Genomic DNA, 22,368 nt, shown 5'->3' with positions numbered 1-22,368 from the left:
CCACGTTTTTCCAAATGATAGTGACGTTGAATATCTGTACATTTTGAGATGCTTAAAGGAGTACTTCACCCATAAAATGACCATTTGTAAATCAGTTAATCATGCCTTGTTCCCTTGAATTCGGGTAGAAAACTTTTCTCGCATGCCTCCGAGGAAAAAGACAAACACGTTGATTATTTGATTGATTGGGGACTACATTTAAAAACAGCAAAACAGGATCAAAACATCTGTTTATAATCTCACACAACTCGTGCAATATAATGCAAGTCTCTTTTATCAAGTCGTGTGCTCTACTTTCCGGGCATTTTTTTCGATAACCTTTTAAACTAAACTAAAAGTAAAACTTATTAATGCTTTCATGTAAGTCTGACTCCAATACTAAGTTGTTTTTGGTGAAAATGCTTGTGTTTGGGGAGTACTGAGTGTTCAACTAGATAAATAAGACTTGTATTATACTGTATAAGTTGTGTGAGTTTGTTACTCTTGTTAAAAGGTGGATCCCAGTCAGTAAGTCGGTACCTTCACAGTTTTCCATGGAACCATGCCAGAAAAACAAAGTGTTCTTCAAGAATTCAAGTTAACACGGGTAAGGAACTGATTTATAAATGGTCATTTTGTGGATGAACTGTTCCTTTAAGATAAATGTGACTTAGCAGAAAATAGAGTGGTTTGCGTATCAACAAGACTTGCGTTATTATTGGAAATTGTCAGTTTTATTGTGAAAATACATTTGATACACAAAGCCGTTTATAAGATTGCATTAAGTAAAAGAAGCCAGTGCATGTACACTATATACAATTGGAAATAGAAAGCAAGAGAAGTAAGCAGAAAATGTTAGTTATTGCTCAGTATCATCGCTAGCTGGCCTGGTGGAAGTTCGACAATCTTCACTGGAGTCCCTTTAAAAATGTGCTTGTCACTTGCAGTTGATGAAAAACAACACCACAAGATACTTAAAATAAATAATATAAACATCTAAAAAAAAAAAAAAAAAAGAAAAAGAGGAAGCATTTGTATTTTAAGTGATTCCTTAATTTTGCTGCCGGAGGGCAAGCAGTTTACCCACAAGCAGACAGATCCAAAATATGACCTGAAACATTGTCAGTCACTTAAAATACATCAGTAACCGCATACTGGTGATGTTTTGAAGCTAGAAAACATCCTGAACTATAAAAAGAAGTGGAAAACAACAACCCTGCCCGCCATGGTTGTCATTGGTCTCGATGGCTACAAAATTACAAACATCTTTACATGTGTCTTCAGATCTAAAAAGATTCAACAGGTCAGAGTTAGTAGGCACTGTGTAGCTGCACCTAAAACATGGTAGGTGTCATTCCCTTCACTACAGTACATTCCTCGCAACATTCCCACATGTTAGCAGTTTGGGATTGTGTGTCTAGTGTTTCAAACATCCTGTCCTCTGAGCGCTGGGACAGTAACGTGTGAATCCTGGGGCAGTGATAAAGAAAAATCCAGCTATCATCTCATACAACCTAGTAACAAAAAAGACAAGGCAATATTGTGGTAACCTGTAATAAAGGGTCTGTGTTGGTCTCAGGAGAGCTGGTAACAGTGAATAAGTACAGTTAATCAACAGCTTTCTCACTGTATCGGGCGACTAAAAGAGCAGGCACACGCCGGTACTGGCAGGGACGCAGTCTAGAATACATTTCACCTAGTGTAAAGAGTAAAGTCGCTACATTCAAATGGCCTTAATGTGCCTATCAGTATGTCTTACTCACATGCAATTTTTCTTTAAAGAGAAACTATACCCATTTTAAAAATTCATACATGTTATCCCCATGGTATAGACAGTCCAAAAGTCCTCATAAAACATGAACAACTTTCTTACAAATCCAGAAACTTCAGTGGGTGTGCGCATTGCGCAATGCCCTCACTAATGTCATATCTTTGATTACAATGGTTTCACTCAAAAATTGTCTATTTCCAGGCTAGTGAAACAGCACCAGAATCCTGAACAAACTGGTTCAAAAACCCGAGAAAATTTGGATGAGAGCACCCAGGGAAATATGTGGGTACTTTTTCTGTTTCAGATCTAAGAACAGTGTAAAAAATAAAGCTCATTTGGGTGTAAAAAAGAAAAACATTTTGTGGGTCCACAATTACAGGCTCCCATCTGTGGTCTTCGGAGCAGCAGACTTTGATGAGAGAGACATGATGAGTTTGAGACTTACTTCTCTGGTTTCTGGCTTTGAGAGAGTAGTTCATATTAACAAGTATTGATTTCACTTTTCTAGGACATGAAAAAAACACTGGAATTCTTAATGTAGGTGTTGTTCCCCTTTAAGAGGCTGTTGTGGTAAATGACCAGCAGATAGACCCCGTCCAACCCTGCTGACTAGCAAAGCGATCAAACTGCAGCCCATTAGGCACTTTTTTCCGTCTGTTTTTCGCCCAACTGTGCTGTGAATGACTAGTATTCGTCATGTCGGTACGTCGAGGTCAGATGCGGTTAAAGTTACGGCAGGTAACATTATGTAAGGGTTAGCACTAGGCAATCACAGCAAAGTGGGGTGGGGTGTGGGGGGGATAATGGAGCAGTGGCTGTGTTACATTCATCTGAGTCCTGCTGGAAAATACAATGCAGGATTTGGAAGGCATCCATCTCTCTGAGGAAAAGACTGTATTTTTTTCTGAATCAAACATCTGCAAACCCACAATGGTCTTCCAGACCAAACTCTTACATAAGTGGACTATAAAGGCACACAATATCTGAGAATGATATCACTAATATAATGTTACTATTCCTACAGAGGTGTGAGAGTTGCTCCTGTTGTCGCTGTCAGACCTACACTGAGCACAGCTCTTCACTTAACAGTCTAATAAATAAAAATGGTCCAATTCTGGTGAAGAGATACCCTGCAGTCAGAGTATACAGTTCATGGTCCAGAGGTTCCTCCATCCGGCTCGGAACTGGTTGCCCCTTGGTTCTGTCACATCTGTTTCCAGAGTAAGATGAGGCTGTGGAGGCCAAAATAACGATTAGTCACATTATGTTGCGGTATGGAACATTTAAAGTAGATTCACATTTACAATAAACAGCATGCTTTGATTAGGATTTGACCAATCTGGATTTTTAGTAGCTCAAACTACTTTTTGACATTTCTAGATTTAAGCTGTTGATATTATAGGAGCCATTCATAATGTGAATACATGTAGGATGTCACCTGTCCTTTAGGGGTCACTATCATGGAATTGGGTGTGTTCATTTCGGTAGGAACCATCATGCACCAAAGTGTTGTTGCTAGACGTCTAAGCACATATGGTTATTGACCGCAATACCCTGTCGTGTCATGCTGAGTGTAATGGTAAAAAGTTGTGCTTTGATTAATGTTTGTGGATACAGATGGTGAGTTCGTGCGTGCTGAGTGAAGACCACGGTGGTGACAACTATAACAGCATCAAGCACAAGAAGATTGGAGTCTTGTTTTCACTAGACCAACAGCTGATGGACGACTGGCAAGCGTGTCAATTAATAGCCGCTATACATTCACTCAGAAACTGTGCTAAGTTGCTTCAAGAGCTTCATCGTCGCCCACGTGAACGGCGAAAGTTTTCCGCGTGAGCTACGCTGGAATAGGAAGTAAAAGGAGTTTCCCGATCGCAAACTCCAGCTTCTCCACGAGGACGCTGACACTTGCTGACTGATTTTCAACGCCCCTCTTCCCACTCATCAAGATCATCTACCCGGGTGGCAGCGACAATACAAAGAAGTCCTGCCCCTGCAACGTTACGGCGCCCAGGGAGGTAAATGTAAGGTAAGTGTAGCACTACAAATTTTATGAATGACCATTCATGTTTTGTGTGCACACTGCTTGTCATTGATGCGGGGCCTAAATCCAATGCATTGGTGGTGGAAGTCGGATTACAATGGACTGTATTTACTTTGTGAGACTGTGCGAGTCGTGTTGGGAAAGTAAGGAAACTGAACTATGGATGCGCGTAATGCTTTGGACATGCCCGCAGAGGCAAAGATCAGTGACTAAACTTTTTTTGGTTTATAAATGTGTAGAATAGCACTATTAATTACGGGCTATTCGATGAGCGCGTCACTGAACAACCTGTAGTTTATAGTTCAGGCTTAGACGATTTAGAAATGTAACGGTTTACATTCAAATCTGAAATCAGTTTTGAAAGAACCAAAAAAATCAGTCACTTGTACTCACTTTATGAAATTTTGGCCCTTAAAAAATCATATATAATTTTTAAAATGCTTAACTTGTCATTTCTTTTGCTGAGTTTTCAATCCAATGCATCCATCTAAAATACTTGTATAGCCAAAATATAAATGAAAACATTGTTTGTTTACATTAAAATTAAAACAGTTCCTACATACTGTAGGTTAGCAGGTGTCATGGCTGGTTTTAGACATTAGCTGGCCGACTTAAACCTTATCTACTACTCTCTTCCATCTGCAGTATCCATTTGAATTTCATATTTTGGTCAAACCCTTGTTATAATGAAGGTAAAATTATACCTACTGAAATGTTTAAGCTTGATAAAGTGGCCCCGCAGTTTCTTCAATGGGTTCTGTAATAAAACAAAAAAGAAATTTGCATTTTTACCATTTCATATCTAAATTGTCTATTACCGGCCTTTTTCAAAGCAGAAGTTTTGTCTCGTCATAGTAGGGAAAGCACAGGTGTTATTTATACCATTAACAATGGTTCCCTTATATTCAAATGTCACAGTAAAAAAGGTGTGACAGTGAACCAACAGGTACAATACCAGGAGCCTGAAAGTGAAGCAGCTAAATGAAACTGATTTACTTGTCTGTGCTTTTCCTACTGTGTCTGTATGAAAAGGCCTATTGTCTCTCAATATGAAAAGAGACAATAATATTATGGATGGCTTGTGACACAGCTGCAAAACCTTTATACCAAAAAAAGTGAACTATAGTATGCTCATGTTTACCAAGAACTGCTTTGCACCAGGGGTACGTCATGATTTTAAAGCATTACTTCTCCCCAAGGTAATCTCTATTAGCTTAATAGTCCCACAATATAGAGTTTTAACTCTTTTCATTCAGTTGAACATATTGTTGTTTCCAAATGGTGTTGCCACTTGTGTTACATTTTTTTAAACAGAAGCAAAAGCAGATCAAAACCTTATTACAATCAAATGTTGAGGAAAACTTTTTTTTTCTGTGATTCCAGGTTATAAAATACTACAAAATTATACTTTTTTGCAAGAAAGACTTGATTTACTTGTATTTTACTTAAACATTATATCTGGTGCACATGTAAATGTCATGAAAGCCTTATCTATGATTAATCTCAAATTTCATGAGTAAAGAATCTTACCACGTAGAGGCCGTTTGTGTGACTTGCGTCGATGCACCATGACCCCGATAATAAGCGCAGCACCAACAAGCACTACAGCGAGCACTGAGAAGCTGGTTATGGCTGCCAGTTTCCACACGTCAGGTGTCTCATCCACAGATTTACCTATTGATTGTACAAAAAAGGCTTAAACTGCAAACACTGAAAGAAAGGATGCTACTGAATGAACAAATCATAGCAGTGAGTAATTTACATGTAGTGATTCACTCTTACATGTGTTGCACGATGGGGTCTTTGGGTACAGCTTGCATGATGAACATGGCACACAGACGTCCAAATCTGAGTTCCAAAACTCTAAACTGTTACACTGACCTGCACACAGAAAAACATCAGAGGTCATTGGTTTGTTAGGTTTCCAGGGGAAAAAAAATCATTATTTCTACAATATTTAACAATGAAATATTGTGTTTTTGAGAAGGGCTTTAATTAGCTATTTAAAATTTTGTGGAACATATTTAATGTACTCCTTCTATGAACCAAAGCACTTTTTTTTTTAATTAAACAGTTTACATTTTAAAACATATTGAAACAGAAATCCCAGATCAGGGGTTCATGTTGTGTCCAGGTTCCCCCTAGGCCAGGGACATAATGCTATGCTATAAAATGTCTCGGCATGCTATTTTGTGTGGTTTTCAGTTTTTTGGACATGTCAAATTTTGACATTTTTCGCCATTCGTCTTGCATTTTTTGTCATTTTTTTAACATGATATTTTATGGGTTTTGGGGCCATTTTTGATGTTTTTTCAACACTGTATACTAGAACATGCCTTTACATGCTATACTGTGTTGTTTTCAGCTGTTTTTTCGACATGTCATATTTTGACATTTTTGGACATACCATACTATGATTTTTTATATCGTTTTTTTCGACATGCTATGTTATGATGTTTTTGGACGTTTGTTTAACATTCTATTCTATGATGTGTCTCTGCATGCTATTTTATGTGGTTTTCAGATGTTTTTTGGACATGTCACATTTTGAAATTTGAAATTTTATTTTATTTTTTTCTAACCCCGTCCAGCCTTCTCGAGCGTCGCATCTTGTCTTCCTGAAAAGACTCTACCCTGCAATTCTCCCCCCACCAGGATTCTCTGGACTCTCACCCTCAGATTTCATTACCGGCCTTCCCGTTTCTAAAGGTAACACAGTAATCCTGACCATTGTGGACAGTTCTCCAAGGCAGTCCATTTCATTGCACTCACTAAACTCCCCTTTGCCTTTGAAACCACTGAACTGTTGATAAATTAAGTTATTAAGATTCATGGCATTCCAAGTGACAGTTTCTGACAAAGTCATATCCCAAGTGTGGCCTGCTTTCTGCAAGGTAATGGGTGCTTCTGATAGTTTGTCGTCAGGTCTCCACCCCGAAACCAATGGCCAGGCAGAAAGAACCAACCAGGACCTAGAATCCACTGGACACTGTGTGGCCGCTGCAAATCATACCACCTGGAGCACACAACTGGCATAGGTGTAGTACTTGCATAACTCTTTAACCTTTTTCTGCCACTAATTTGTCCCCATTTGAAGCCTTTCTGTGCTATCAGCCCCAACTTTTTTCTCAGCAGGAGATGGAGCTGGCAATACCCTCGGTTCAGCACCTCGTCCAAAGGTGCGAAAGGATCTGGAGGAAAACCCAAGCAACCCTCCTTCGGACCTGTAATAACAACTAATGTTCGGCCAATCTACACAGGAACCCAACCTCAGAGTATGAACAAGGTCAGTCAGTTTGGTTGCCTTTGAATAATATTCCACTACGCACTGAATCCAGGAAAGCTTTAATTCTGCTACAATCGCCCTTTTGTCATTGACAAGGTCATACACCCCATTGCTGTCAGGCACAAGCTTCCCAGCAGCGTAAGGATTCATCCCACATTCCACGCCTCCCAACTCAAACCTGTTTTTTCCAGTTTTCAACCTTCTATACTACGGCATGTCTCGAATAGCTATTTTAGTTGTTTTCAGCTGTTTTTTGGACGTCATATTGTGATATTTTTCAACATACTATAGTATGGCATTTTCGGTCATTTTTTCGACATGCTATATTATGATGTTTTTGGCCATTTTTGCAACATCCTATTGTTATGACCCCTGGGGTCATCTTGTTTTTTTTCTGTCTGTGTTTTCTCCTCCCCTCTCTCTCTCTGTGCCTGTGTGGTTTGTGCCCTTATATGAGTGATGTAATGGCTAATGTTGCGCTACAGGTGGAGTGCCATCACTGGATGTTCTGGAGGGCCTGGCTGCTGCAGGATTGGCACCTCTGGGATTGGAGGGACTTTTAAACAGAGGATACCCACAGCTCTTCCCTTCCTGCCTCCTCCACTCCCAACAGAGCCAGTTCAGGGATAGTGCGTTTTCTCTGCAGATTTGTGATTTGTAATCGATCAGTGCCTTTTGACCTTGTTTTGTATTTAACTTTGACTTTGAGTTCGTAACTTGTGTAAATATTCTTTTTGGTTTAATGATGACCCTGTATATATTTTGAGCACTTTATTTGAGCAGTATTAGGAGTGAGTAGCCATTTCTCTTTTACTGAATGTTTTCCAGTCAGGAGTGTATATAAGAGACCTGTATCTTAATTAACTTTTTGTTTTCTGTTCGGTAGGTTTAGGGATTGAGTTGTATTTTTGTGTTTTTGTATTTTTGGCTAACTCACATCCGAGTAAATGAACTGCTCTTTTTTGCTTTTGATAATTGTAAGCTGGTTGTTCTTGAGAATGGGAAACCACCTTCATGTTGTGTCCAGGTTCCCCCTAGGCCTGGGACATAACACTATGCTATGACATGTCTCAGCATACTATTTGGTGTGGTTTCAGCTGTTTTTTCATTTTTCGCCATACCATAGTAAAGCATTTTTGGTCATTTTTTGGACATGCCATATTACGGTGTTTTTGGACGTTTTTAAAACACTCAATGCTATGTTGTGTCTCGGCACGCTATTTTATGCTGTTTTAAGCTGTTTGTTTGGCCATGTCAAATTTTGGCATTTTTCTTCGTACTATAGTATGCCATATTGAGTTGTTTCTTTGACATGCAATATTATGGTGTTTTTGGCCATTTTTGCAACTTTCTATACTATGGCGTGTTTCGGCACACTATTTTAGAAGGTTTCCAGCAGTTGTTGGGACATGTCATATTTGACATTTTTTGCCATACTATAGTATGGCATTTTTGGTTGTTTTTCGACATGTCATATTACATTTTTTTTTGGCCCTTTTCGCAACATTCTATGGTATTGCGTATCCTGGCAGGCTATTTGAGGACGTTTCCAGCTGTTTTGGGGATATGTCAAGTTTTTAACTTTTTGCCAAACTATAGTATGGCGTTATCTGTGGTTTTTTCGACGTGCCATATTATGAAGTTAATTGCTGGTTTTGCAACTTTCAATGCTGTGGTGTTTCTCAAAAGCCTGTTCTCTGTGGTTTCCAGCTGTTTTTGGAACTTATTTTGGAACGTGGAACGTATTTTGACCATTTTCGCCATACTATAGTATTGCATTTTTGGTAGTTTTTTTAACAGTCATAATATGATGTTTTTGGCCCTTTGTGCAAATTTATATACTGTAGCACATCTCTGCATACTTTTCTAGGCGGTTTCCAGCTGTTTTTTGGACGTGTCAGATTTTGAGATTTTCACCATACTATACCCTTATTTTTTGGTAATTTTTTCAACATACTATTTAATAGGTTTTTAAGGCCTTTTTTGGATGTTTTTTCAATACTGTATGCTATAAAATGCTTCTACATGCTACACTAAGTGGTTTTCAGGTGTTTTTTAGACATGTCAGATTTTGACTTTTTCGCCATACTATAGCCTTGCTCTTTTGGTCATTTTTTCAATGTACACTTTTATGGGTTTTTAGCCTTTTTGGGATGTTCCTTCAACACTGTATACTATAACACACTTCTACATGCTATACTAAGTGGTTTTCAACTGTTTTTTAGACGTGCCAAATTTTGACATTTTCGCCATACTATAGCCTTGCTTTTTGGTCATTTTTTCAACATGATATTTTATGGGTTTTTAAGCCTTTTTGGGATGTTTTTCCAACACTGTATACTACAACACGCTTCTACATGCTATACTAAGTGGTTTTCAGGTGGTTTTTAGACATGCCAAATTTTAACATTTTTGTCATTCCATGTCCTTGCTTTTTTGTCTGGATTTGCTGATCAGTGACTCTAGGATCCTCATTGGGTGCTTAACCTTTTTACTGCTCACCTTCTCGGGTCTGTTGAACTGCACTATGCGAATCCCGTTGCCTTTCCGGAGCATTCCTGCTCCCTTGTTTCCTAGCTTTCCCGGATCCTGGACGAAAGGTATGGTTACAGTGCCAGCACAGATAACCATACCTTTCGTTGTGCTCGTGCTGTGGCTGCACTGATACTGTACCCCCCGCTCACCCTGATTGTGTTCTTGGTCCTGGTTGCGCCAATGCTGTGATCATGGCTTTGGAAACCTCCGTATCAATATATGCATGAGACTTTAATCAACACCCACAATACCATCATAGAGTGCCTTTGATAATTTAATACCTATTGTTATTGTAACATGACATGCATGTTTCCATAAATGCTGTGCCTCTCCCCCCTTCTCTGCCCCTCCCCCTCTCTCTTTCTCTTTCCTTTTTGCTGTGATTGTATTTCATTTGTTGTTTACGACATCTATTGCACGTCTGTCCATCCTGGAAGAGAAATCCCTCATCATCCTCTGCTGCTCTTCCGGAGGTTTCTTCCTTTTTTTTCACTCCGTTACAGGGATTCTTTTTCGGGAGTTTTTCCTTGGGTGATGCGAAGGTGTAAGGTCAGAGGGATGTTGTACACTGTGAAGCCCTCTGAGGCAAACTATGTTTTATGATAATGGGCTGTATGAATGAAATTGACTTGACTTGACTTAACTTGACTTTTGGTCATTTGTTCAACATGTTGTTTTATGGGTTTTGGGCCATTTTGGAATGTTTTTTTTCAACACTGTATACTATAACATGCTTCTATATGTCACAACAGCTGTTTTTTAGACATGTCAAATTTTGACATTTTCACCATACTATATCCTTGCTTTTTTGCTCATTTTTTCAAAATGCTATTTTATGGGTTTTCTGATGATTTTTGGACGTTTTTTCAGCACTGTATGCTATAACATGCTTCTACATGCTACACAAACTGGTTTCAACTGTATTTTAGACATGCCAAATTTTGACATTTTCACCATACTATAGCCTTGTTCTTTTGGTCATTTTTTCAACATGCTATTTTATCGGTTTTTGGGCCATTTTGCAATGTTCTTTCAACACTGTATATTACAACACGCTTCTACATGCTATACTAAGTGGTTTTCAACTGTTTTTTAGACATGTCAAATTTTGACATTTTTGCCATACTATAGCCTTACTCTTTTGGTCATTTTTTTTAACATGCTGTTTTTTGTGTTTTCTGGATGTTTTTGGATGTTTTTTCAGCACTGTATAGTATAACACGCCTCTACATGCTATACTAAGTGGCTTTTAGGTGGTTTTAAAACATGCCAAATTTTGACATTTTTGCCATACTATAGCCTTGCTCTTTTGGTCATTTTTTCAACATGCACTTTAATGGGTTTTTTAGCCTTTTTGGGATGTTTTTCCAACACTGTATATTACAACACGCTTCTACATGCTATACTAAGTGGTTTTCAGGTGGTTTTAAAACATGCCAAATTTTGACATTTTCGCCATACTATAGCCTTGCTCTTTTGGTCATTTTTTCAACATGCACTTTAATGGGTTTTTTAGCCTTTTTGGGATGTTTTTCCAACACTGTATACTACAACACGCTTCTACATGCTATACTAAGTGGTTTTCAGGTGGTTTTTAACATGCCAAATTTTGACATTTTTGCCATACTATAGCCTTACTCTTTTGGTCATTTTTTCAACATGCACTTTTATGGGTTTTTTTTAGCCTTTTTGGGATGTTTTTCCAACACTGTATACTACAACACGCTTCTACATGCTATACTAAGTGGTTTTCAACTGTTTTTTAGACATGTCAAATTTTGACATTTTCGCCATACTATAGCCTTGCTCTTTTGGTCATTTTTTCAACATGCACTTTTAAGGGTTTTTTAGCCTTTTGGGGATGTTTTTCCAGCACTGTATACTACAACACGCTTCTACATGCTATACTAAGCGGTTTTTAGGTGGTTTTTAAACATGCCAAATTTTGACATTTTTGCCATACTATAGCCTTGCTTTTTTGGTCATTTTTTCAACATGGAATTTTATGGGTTTTCTGATGATTTTTGGATGTTTTTTCAGCACTGTATGCTACAACACGGTTCTACATGCTATACTAAGTGGTTTTTAACTGTTTTTTAGACATGTCAAATTTTGACATTTTCATCATACTATAGTCTTGCTCTTTTGGTAATTTTTTCAAAATGCAATGTCATGGGGTTGCTTGCCTCAAACTGAACTGTGAAAAATCTGACATTGTCATCACTGGTCCCAAATCTCTCACTAAAACAGCTCAAGACTTCTCCCTCACCACTGACAACTCCATATTGCACCCACCCATTTGCAACCTTTGCATTATCTTAGACAGCAACTTCTTTTTTGACATCATGTCAACCACATCACCAGAACCGCCTTTTTCCATCTTAAAAACATAGCTCGTCTCCGCCCATCACTCTCCTCCTCTGCAGCTGAAACCCTGATCTATGCTTTCATCACCTCCAGAATCAATTATTGCAATACATCCTCTTTGGCCCATCGTTAAAAGTCCTAAATAATCTACAACACATTCAGAACTCTGCCGCTCGCCTTATCACTCACTCCCGCGATTATACCACCCCTGTCCTCCAGGGTCTCCACTGACTCCCAGTCCCACGACATATACACTTCAAGGTTCTCCTCCTCATTCATAAAGCCCTCTATAACCAGGCCCCCTCCTACCTCACTAACCTGCTTATCCTCCACACTCCTTCCCGCACCCTCCGCTCTTCCGATACCAACCTCCTGTCTCAACCTACCAGGACCAAGCACCGAAACTGGGGCAACAGAGCTTTCTCCATTGCTGTGCCAGTCCTGTGGAACTCCCTCGCCAAGCAAATCCCTGACTGCAGTGACTTTTCTCAGTTCAAATCACTCATCAAAAACCACCTGTTCAAAACTGCCTTTAATGTATAATTTTTGTGCTGTATTTCTATGCTGTGTATCTTATTATATTTTCATTTGTATTCTGTATAATGTACTGTATTTTATCTGTATTCTTTGATCCTTTTTACTATTAAAAGCATCTTTGAGTTCACTGAAAAGCATTCTATAAATAAAATGTAGCATTATTATTATTTAAGCCAGTTCTGGTTTGTTGTTTGATAGCCCCCCACATTGCAACATATTGAGACAGTTATCCACCACACCTCACAAGCTGTGAACATGCATTTTAATCCATATTCATCAGCCACAAAATGTCTCTACCAGTTGAGAAACAAGGTTTAGCTGTTATGATCACAGACTTAAAATAACAGGAGTTCACTGTATTTCTCTAAGCTGTCACAACTACAGTGTACAAAAGTAACAATGAATACACAACTGTACAGTACATGCAGTTTGGCTAGATAACAAGCTTGCCAACACAGGGCTACAGCACAACATCCAGTAAACTATTGCATGCTGTTCATTTTTGTTCATATTTGAATAGTGTCGGTCTACATGATAACTTGATTATAGTAGATGTAGTGCTGGTGAATGCCTTTCTGAAGCTTTTACCTCCCTTCCTCTTCTGCTGCCATGTACCTCTTTCCCTTTTCTTCTGCCTGATTACAACCAAGTTTCCCCGAAGTGTACTGTGATCATGCCCCGAAGGTAATATTTGAGATGCTCTTTGAGACTGATTTAAATGGTTTAGAAACAAACCAAAATTCCCTGTCTCTGAGATAAAAAAAAACCCCCATAAAATAATCGTAACCAGGTGACTTCCAGGAGAGCCGGAATCAGCTAATACAGAACACGTGAGTAACATTGCAGCTATCTTCTTCTCATAAAATGAAAGTGGGGAAATTCCTAGGGGTCAGACTGCTGATGCAACTTAATTGCCTGAGAGAATTACTCAGTCATTTCTGGTGCATGAACATGCAGCGCGTAAAGAGCAGGATGTGTTTTTCAATGAGTGCTTCCGTCGAATTGTTTTGCGCCTGTGTGTATGTGCGACTTCCAGAGAATAAACGAACGTGTCTGAGAGACAGAAGTCGTTGTGGTTTAACGCAGAGTGAAAACATCTACCTCTGTGGACACAATGGAAAGCTTAATCTCTTTTATGGCATCCAGGCAGCTGAACAATTACAACTGTGCACTTCCCAGATGAACAGGGAGGAATTAGCCTGAAGATGTGATACAGTTAACACTAATTGCAAGCTGAGCGTAGAAATAGTTTTAGTATTTTTATAGTGTGCGGTTTTCTCTGCAGGTTCCTGACTTTGGTTAAGAGGCATCTATGCATTATTACACAAAGGTCTTATTTATATTTTGACATCAAGCTGAAAAAACATCTCTGAAAATCAACATTTCAACATCAAGTCAGGAAGATGAAACCACACCAGACATGACAAAGTTCCATGTAATATAACAAGGAAATAGTCTACAGATATTTAATGGATAAAATGATAACAATCCTTCTTCCTTCTCTGTGCCACACGTTTATTTGCATGAACAACTTCTTTTGTGTCCAACATTTTAACAATAAACCACCCCGAGCCTAAACTGACTTATCATTTGTGATAACTGTCATGCTCAACTAGCTGCTTTTATCATCACTGACACTAATAACAAAACTACCAGAGATGAGTCTTAAGAAAACCAAAAGTACTTAGATGAATGTGTCGGAAACTGTGGCCACTTCAATGACAACAACACCAGATCATTAATATTGTCACATCAAGCTGAGAAACCGACAAGCCAGCTTTAAAACAGTGTTACAACTCAAAGTCGAGCTAACAAGATGAGTGAAACTAAACCAGACATGACGGGGTTATAGGTAAATGAAACAAGGAAATGATCTGTAGATACTTGATAAATGTGATGATGAGCATCACTGCTTGTTCAGTTTTACCAGTTTGAGCTTTTAGTGCTGCACATAATTGATCACAAAGGTACAGCTTTCAATGATTCTTTCAGTACCATAAAACACTAAAACACTGACATTCAAGTGAGTTTTACAATATCTGTTTCACAATATCAGTTTTGCATCTCTTATTGTACAGTAGTAACATTCACTGTTGGATTTTTGTGGCATCTAAGGGGCAAAGAGGATCCAGTGAAAGATGCACTTAAGTTGCATTATGGGAAACGTAGGATCTGGTGCTTTAGGAGCTTGACCCACGACTTAGCCCTTTAAATCCAGAGCATTTGCCTTTATTTCTTACAAAAACATGGGAAGAATGCAATGAGCAACAAAAGAAGAAAATTATTAAAAAGTAAGAGAAATTTACCTGCATTTTTTAAAAAAGAAAAAGATTTAAACATTAAAAATATAAAAATGGAAATGACCTGGGAAAAGTGCTTAAAATTATAACAATGCTGTAACATTTTTAAACATGTAATTATTATAATTAGCTATAAATAAAGTTTTTTTGCTTCCTCTGTTTTATTTTCACAAAGCCTTTTTTTAAATTATTTTTCAAAATGTACTAATTTCTTGCAGTTTGTGAAACATTTCTTACCTAGTTGCTTATTGCTCTTTGTCCTATGTTTTTGATAGCAATTGCACCATTTTTTTCAGGGTTCAAAGGTTTAAATTCTTGTGGGAGGCATCTGAAAGCACCATGAGAAAAACAATGTTGAGGTTTCAAAGGGTTAAAGTCAGGATATCTCAGACTCTGCTGGCTTAATTTTGACTCATCTTTTTTTTTTTTTTTTTAAATCTGTCTCTTGTGAGTTCTTAAACTTTATGGAAGTGAAATTCGAAATTGTTAGAGTACCCCTTGCATTCAACTACTTAAACTCTAGTTACAAACAAATTTACTTAGTTACTGTTATCACTCACAACCAAAATGAACACTAGACCCAGAGGGAAAGGTTTCCAAAAGCAAGAGATCAAAAGCTTACATCCCAAATATGCAGAAGGCCATATTGTATGGGTCTGCAGGTCACATCACTCAAGAAACACAGTACCTGTTCACCAGGCCATTATTAAAACAGCTGCAGCCAAAATGCACTTGCTCAAAAAGTCATGTTTGAGGCATTATGACCTTTAACTCTCTGGTTATGTTACAGCCGCATGCTTGGGCCCCAAGAGACTCTGTATCATCCACAGCCAGCCGGTCTGCAGAACTGAACTGACTCATTTTTTATAGCTGTGGTCACAGCAAAAATGTGTCACAGTTCTTGTAAGTATTTCTCATAATGACCTCAGCTCTATATCATCCAGCAGGTCCAACTAGACTCCCACTCAAAAAGGTTCAAAAGGTCACAGAGAGGAACTGAACCTTGACTGCTGGTTGACCTCTGCCCAAACCAAAACCACATACATGAGAAGTGGAACTTCTGACGCTCAAGTCAGACAACAAACAGAAAGTGCAGATTAACTTAACAAATTAAATTAACATGTGTTTACATAGGTGGGTTTTTTTTCTTGTTTTTGTTTTTATTTTACACATTTATATTTTTCTACTCTTAATGACTTTTTAATTATTGCTGTACTGCAATAATATGAGTGCATTTTGAAATTGCATTTTTTGTGGAGTGGACTTCTCCTGATTTATTCTCAGGGGTTACTACACCTCACACATTTATGAATGGCAACACCTCTATTAGTCTGATAATACTTTAGCAGCAGGGATTATCATTTGTGTTTCTTATGATTCAGCACTAAAATATGGCAAACAAGAACAACTTTGGAGCCATTTTTTGTGTTCCAGAGCAGAAGACCTTGGCAAATCTCAGCACCTTGCCTGACAAAGAGTGTTTTTGGGTGTGGGGGTGCTGTGTTTTGTCATGAATAGGAAGGGGGTGGGTGGACCAACAGCTGATGTCCAGATGTAGAGATTGTTTCACACAGATAGAATCTAGACCAAGCATGTTTTGATTTAGCGAGTTAAAGTGCACTTGGTAACTTTACTGCCTGAGGAAATGGTCCTCCTAACCCATGTAATTATTCAAGATTTCAGCTTCAGAGTGCAATCTGAGTCTAGTGTTCTCCACTGGGATTAAATCCAAACTTTAGACTGCTGTGAAAGTCCGAAGCAGTTTTTGGGGGGAAGTTTCTGTGAGACATAGCCTATCTGTGCGAAATGGACACAGCCAGTGCACCCTCTCCATGTGGCCTGTCCTTCTCGCCCAGGGACACGGATGGATGGGGTGAAATAAGGCGATCGGAATGCGGAACCGGTGAGAAATGCAGCTGGTAAAGGAAGCGGCTTTGTAAGCAGACCCACTATCTGGCTCCATTATAGGGAGAACAGAACACCAGACGCTAATCCATGTTCACAGACACAAGGATACCAAACAATTGCGCATGAATTAAATGTAGAAATGAAAAGGAAAAGTTGTGTAGCCAAGTAAAAAGCTGAATTAAAAAAAACTTTTCATTTTATAAAAAAACCAAATTGGAATAAAAACTTATTTTACTTACTTTTCTGTGCGCTAACGCCATAGAAATTGATCACAGCCGCTATAATAAGTCCGCAAAGCGCGCAGAGAGCGTTTGAAGCCATGGTGTCTGCGGGTAAAAAGCTGCTCGCTGTCGGCTACACAATTCCCGAAAGTTCATCTGATTAACAATCCAACAATCCGTGCTGGTTTTCAGCATGGAAAAGCGAGCATCAGAGTGAGTCACCCGGAGGAGTCTGCGCCTTGTTTTAATAGCGCACACACCCACGCTAACAGTTCAACTCCTATGAGTCATTTCCTATGTACTGTACTGCTCAGATTCTCTGCGCGCACTCCCCGACTCACAGGAAACTCCTCTAACATAGTATGTGGTTTCATTTGCTTCGTACCAAGTCAAAGTTTCAATTAAACCACCTCAGGTATGAGAGTTTCACTAGGCTTACATATAATTCATATTTTTATGGCCACACCCTGGAGGTTTTTCTCCATATTTTTCAACCAAAGAAACCGTGTAGTCTGGACTTAATAGTGTTCTCATTGTTATTACCACGCCTGTCGACGTCATTCGCTCCTCACTGCCAAAAAACACAACTCTCTGGCATGAGTCTGGGTCCCATGCACAGAAAAAAGAGGAACAGCAACCGAGGCAAAAACAGATGACATTCACTAAAAGAAAAAAAAAAACTAGCAGCTTTTTAAAGCCTTTGGGAAACTCTGCGCAAAAAGTTAACGTCAGATAAGTTTCATCTTTGTGCACACTCTGCAGATACAAAACAACTTTTGGAAACTGACATTTGAATAGTGAGTGTCCCTGACGACGCAGGGTGGTGTTATTGATGTCTGGGGTTGGGTGTAGCCTGCTGCTGCAGCACAAATATGCAATAACAAAGCCAGTGGACTCATGCCTGGAGTGCTATCAGGTTGGCCCCTGTCACAGCGTTGTCTCATATAATAACGAAGACCATGTTAGCACAACATCTGTGCTGTGTGACAAAGAGTGGTGGAAGAAGTATTCAGATCTTTTACTTAAGTAAAAGTACTGACACCACCCTGTGAAAGTACTGTTATAAGTAAAAGTCCTGCATTGTAAAGTGAAGTAAATGTAAGTAAGTACAGGCAAGGAAATGTACTTTAAGTATTAAAAGTAAAAGTACCCAAAGCAGAAAAATTTTTAAATCACACACACATACACACACACCAAAAAGTCAAAATTGTAAGGAAACATTGAAGAAAAAAAAGTATGAAATCCAAAAGTCAAAATTAGAAAAAATGAAAAAAAGGGGGAAAAGAGAGAAAAAAACACACAACCCAAAAATTCTGATAAGAAAAAGAACAAAAATCCCCAAAAGTTGGAAAGAATAGGAATTGGGGAAAAAAAACAAAATTGAAAGGGGCTGGTCTTTCACCTTTTCTGGTGTTGCCCAGGTTGAGAGGCGCCAGGCAGGTGTGGGGATACTCACGAGTCTCACTTTTGAAATTTTTAAACATTTGACACTATGCCAGTATCTTTTTTTACTCACAAAACAGAGTTAAAGCAACACCAAGAGATTAGATCTATAACACTGTCCTGAGTTATACTTAGCACTATTTGAGCGGTGTTAGTCACTCTCTAAAGTGTCCATATCTTCACTGAAAAAATGTTAAAATTAATAATAAATTACAGAGGAATTAATTCCATCAAACAAAACAATTTTCCAAAATAGCATTTATTTTTACTTAGTCATTTATACAGATAATTAAAACATAGTGAATTAAGGTATACTGTACTCACTTTAATCTGAAACATTGTATAAACAGGAGATGAGATACTTATCCGTGGTGATGTAGAAGTTGGACCACGCTGGTTGTGGAGATGCTCCTCCAAACTGCAGCTTGACTACAGAGATAAGGAAACTCAAATGAGACACAAGCAATATGCAGGCAGAGAAAACTGAACTGAAGAAAGGATAATTCATCTAAACATCTTCTTACAAGCCAGTGCAAGATGGGGATGCTGACCTTCTTCTGGACTGTTTTCAGATGCTGAGAAATGTATCCTGTGCTGCTTGCAGCATCATAGAAGTGTTCCTGAAATTAAAAGACATAAATAAATGCCTTGTCATATTACAATCATACGAAATTTAAGAGAATTCAAATATCATCTTATGCACATAGTGTCAGGTCACAACAAGTTAGTATGACATGAAAGCATTATAACAACTATAATTATGACTTACATAGCCTTCCTTGGTGTATGAATCCTTAAGGGAGGGGAACAGCATCAGTATCATAGAAGCATAGTCTTTTCTTCTGGTTGCGTAAGTATGGATGTGCCTGAGAGGAGATATTACAAAAGGCTGACAAAGTAAGCTAACTTTTAGAGAACAAACAGTATAATCTACAACAAGTACCAGTCACAGAGAGAAGCTGACACTTGAAAGATGCACGTCTGCCTGTTGGAACATGTTTTTTTGCAGCCACTTTAATGTTCAACCACAGTACAGGTGGATAAAAACCCCGCTCAACCACTTGCTCCAGCCTCAGACCTAAAGCAATATTTTAAAAAGTAAAAAACATTAAGCTTTGTTTGTCACTGATTTGAGCTTACAAGTAAACTGTTGTTAAATCAGTAAAGTTGGATACAGTTGGTACCTGAAGGTTAGCGAGCTACCATAGACTACAAACTAACATCAGCTAATACCCTGGACAACTCGCTGTTCAGTCATGGCAGCAAACAAGGCTTTGCAAAGCAGATGACCTCTAGATGTTACAGTGTTCATGCTGCAGTTCATAGCATCAATTTAGGATTGTTTTAGTAAATTTGCACTTACCCTGTAGAGCTGCATGTGAGGAACAAAATGGCTCCGACTTGTCTCATAGTCTCCAGCTGTAGAAGTGAAATGTGTGGGCGCCTGTGGGTGGAGAGTTGAACTAACACTGGCCTGATGAGCTCTGTCCATTAACTCCAACATTGAGCACCTTTTAAATCAGAATGTGTTAAAATGACACGTTGGGAGTTGAAATCAACTCTGAAATGTTTAACCCTGAAATGTCAACACTCTAATTTTTGCTGTGTACTTACCCATGGTGATGTGGAAGTTGTCAGTCTTGCTTTTGTGATGCCCAACAATGAGAAAGGTATAGCTGTCAACCAGGCTGGTTGTGGAGATGCTCCTTCAAATTGCAGCATGACTACAGTTGAGATAAGGAAACTCAAATTAGACACAAGCAATATGCAGTCAGAGAAAACTAGATTATAGAAGTGATCTTCTTACCAGCCAGTGCAAGATGGGGATGCTGATCCTCCTCTGGACCGTGGACACCAGCGGTGAAGGAGGCCTTCAGGCTAAAGAAGGAGGCCTTTCAGGTTTTATTGGCGCGGGGTTCTCCTGAGGCAGCAGACAGCTGAGACGGTCGCCAAAGCTAAAACTTGGGTGTGGGAGGTGTTTGGGAAGGCCATGGAGGAGGACTTTCATTTGGCCTCAAGGAAGTTCTGGCAAAACCCTGGACAACAAGTTCTGAGACGTATACGGAAGGTGAAGCAGGGCTTGTCTCAGGCTGTCCTGAGCAGAGGAGGAGAACTGCTGACCCGGACTGGGGATATATTATCGAGCGTTGGAAGGAACACTTTGAGAAACTCCTGAACCCTACCATCATGTCTTCCATGGAGGAGGGAGAATCTGGAGACTTGGGGAATTTTCATCCATAGCGGTTAGAAGAGGTCACTGAGGTAGTCAAAAAGCTTCTCGGCAGCAATGCTCCAGGTTTGGATGAGATTCGCCCTGAGATGCTTAAGGCTCTGGACATTGCTGGGCTGTCTTGGCTGACACGCCTTTTCAGTGTTGCGTGGAGGTCGGGTACGGTGCCTGTGGAGTGGCAGACCATAGAGTGTGCTCCAATTATCGGGGTACCACACTGCTCAGCCTTCCCAGTAAAGTTTACTCCACAGTGCTGGAAAGAAGGTTCTGTCCAATTGTCAAACCTCAGATTCAGGAGGAACAATGCGGGTTCAATCCTGGCCGTGGAACAACAGATCAGCTCTTTACCCTTGCAAGGCAGCTGGAGGGATTGTGGGAGTTTGCCTATCCGGTCTACATGCGTTTTGTGGATTTGGAGAAGGCTTATGGCCGTGTCTCTCAGGGAGCCCTGTGGGGGGTACTGCGGGTATACGGGGTAACGGAATCACTGCTGCGAGCCATCCGGTCCCTGTATAGCCAAAATGAGAGCTGTGTCCGCATACTCGGCGTGAAGACAAACACGTTGCGGGTGGGTGTTGGCCTCCGCCAGGGTTGCCCTTTGTCTCCAATCCTGTTTGTGACATTCATGTACAGGATCTTAAGACGCAGCCTGGGGAAATAAGGGGTCCAGTTTGGGGACCTCAGAATTGCATCTCTGCTTTTTGCAGATGATGTGGTTCTGTTGGCTTCATCACACCGTGACCTTCAGCATGCACTGGGGCGGCTTGCAGCCAAGTGTGAAGCAATCGGGATGAGAGTCAGAGTCCCCTCTGGGTGGAGGCAGAGTTGCTGCCCCAAGCGAAGGAGTTCAAGTATCTCGCGGTCTTGTTCACGAGTAGGGTAGAATGGAGCGCAAGATGGAAGGTAAAGCTCTCGATTTACCATTGACATCTATGTTCCAACTCTAACCTATGGTCACAAACTCTGGGTAGTGACTGAAAGAATGAGATCGCAGATACAGGCGGCCGAAATGAGTTTCCTGCGCAGGATGGCTGGGCTAAGCCCTAGAGATAGGGTGAGGAGCTCTGACATCTGGGAGGAGCTCGAAGTAGAGCCGCTGCTCCTTTGTGTTGAAAGGGGCCAGTTGAGGTGGTTCTGGCATCTGATTAGGATGCCTCCTGGGCGCCTCCCTTTGGAGGTGTTCTGGGAGCATCCTACCTGTAGGAGGCCCCAGGGCAGATCCAGAGCACGCTGGGGGGGATACCAAATCTCGTCTGGCCTGGGAGGGCCTCAGGGTCCCCCAGGACGAGCTGGAAAGCGTTACTGGGGAGAGGGCTGTCTGGAAAGTTTTGCCCATTACCCCCACGACCCGACCCAGGATAAGCGGAAGAAAATAGATGGATGGATAAAAAATAAACTTAGTTGACAATTAATTTTCTGTGAATCAACTGATTAATTAATCAACTAATTTTTGCAGCTGTAATTGTATTAACTCTTTGGTAATTTAACTATGCAGAAATCTTAATTTGTAAAGTATAACTGTCAGATAAATGAAGTGGAGTAAAAAGTAAAAAGTAAAAGTAAGTAAAAAAAGTATTTCACTTTTGAAATGCAGTGGAATAAAAGTATAAGGTAGCATGAAAATTAAACACTTAACTGTACTTTACATACAAGTACCTCAAATTCACACTTAAGTATAAAAGTTGAGTATATGTACTTAGTGACATTCCATCACTGGTGGCATACAAATGGTAACTTATGACAAATT

At 39.7% G+C, this 22,368-nt stretch overlaps 1 protein-coding gene and 2 long non-coding RNA genes across 5 annotated transcripts; 1 reads left to right on the top strand and 2 right to left on the bottom strand.

Annotated features, from left to right (window-relative positions):
* Window positions 1–691: 691 nt before the first annotated feature.
* LOC121958882 (tumor necrosis factor receptor superfamily member 12A) lies at window positions 692–17,185 on the bottom strand. Its single transcript, XM_042508045.1, has 5 exons — window positions 16,967–17,185; window positions 5,577–5,675; window positions 5,325–5,468; window positions 4,503–4,551; window positions 692–2,982 (listed from the first exon to the last, which is right to left on the bottom strand). The coding sequence occupies exons 1-4, from the start codon at window positions 17,046–17,048 to the stop codon at window positions 4,511–4,513; spliced, it is 366 nt and encodes a 121-aa protein (XP_042363979.1). The 5' UTR covers window positions 17,049–17,185; the 3' UTR covers window positions 692–2,982; window positions 4,503–4,510.
* LOC121958883 lies at window positions 3,026–8,166 on the top strand. Of its 3 annotated transcripts, none has more exons than XR_006106871.1 (5): window positions 3,026–3,779; window positions 6,386–6,503; window positions 6,709–6,832; window positions 6,930–7,080; window positions 7,566–8,166. It is a non-coding gene; the product is annotated as an uncharacterized LOC121958883 (long non-coding RNA). The 3 variants fall into 3 exon arrangements; XR_006106872.1 differs by having other exon boundaries at window positions 6,927–7,080; XR_006106870.1 differs by having other exon boundaries at window positions 6,709–7,080.
* A 1,572-nt stretch (window positions 17,186–18,757) lies between the features above and the next one.
* LOC121958378 lies at window positions 18,758–20,075 on the bottom strand. Its single transcript, XR_006106842.1, has 5 exons — window positions 20,006–20,075; window positions 19,755–19,902; window positions 19,161–19,257; window positions 18,916–19,011; window positions 18,758–18,820 (listed from the first exon to the last, which is right to left on the bottom strand). It is a non-coding gene; the product is annotated as an uncharacterized LOC121958378 (long non-coding RNA).
* Between the last annotated feature and the right edge of the window lie 2,293 nt (window positions 20,076–22,368).

The sequence above is a fragment of the Plectropomus leopardus genome, chromosome 19 (assembly GCF_008729295.1).
Source record: "Plectropomus leopardus isolate mb chromosome 19, YSFRI_Pleo_2.0, whole genome shotgun sequence".
Lineage (NCBI taxonomy): Eukaryota > Metazoa > Chordata > Actinopteri > Perciformes > Serranidae > Plectropomus > Plectropomus leopardus.
Note: the sequence above shows the minus strand (reverse complement) of the source record. Positions and strands in the feature narration are given on the sequence as shown.

What these genes read in the sequence shown, in the direction of transcription:
- LOC121958882 (XM_042508045.1), bottom strand. Translation starts at nt 17,048, where the DNA reads ATGGCTTCAAACGCTCTCTGCGCGCTTTGCGGACTTATTATAGCGGCT. An exon ending in GACCCCATCGTGCAACACAT is followed by an intron (nt 5,469 to 5,576) that starts GTAAGAGTGAAT and finishes TACAATCAATAG; the next exon opens with GTAAATCTGTGGATGAGACA. An exon ending in ACACAAACGGCCTCTACGTG is followed by an intron (nt 4,552 to 5,324) that starts GTAAGATTCTTT and finishes GTTTTATTACAG; the next exon opens with AACCCATTGAAGAAACTGCG.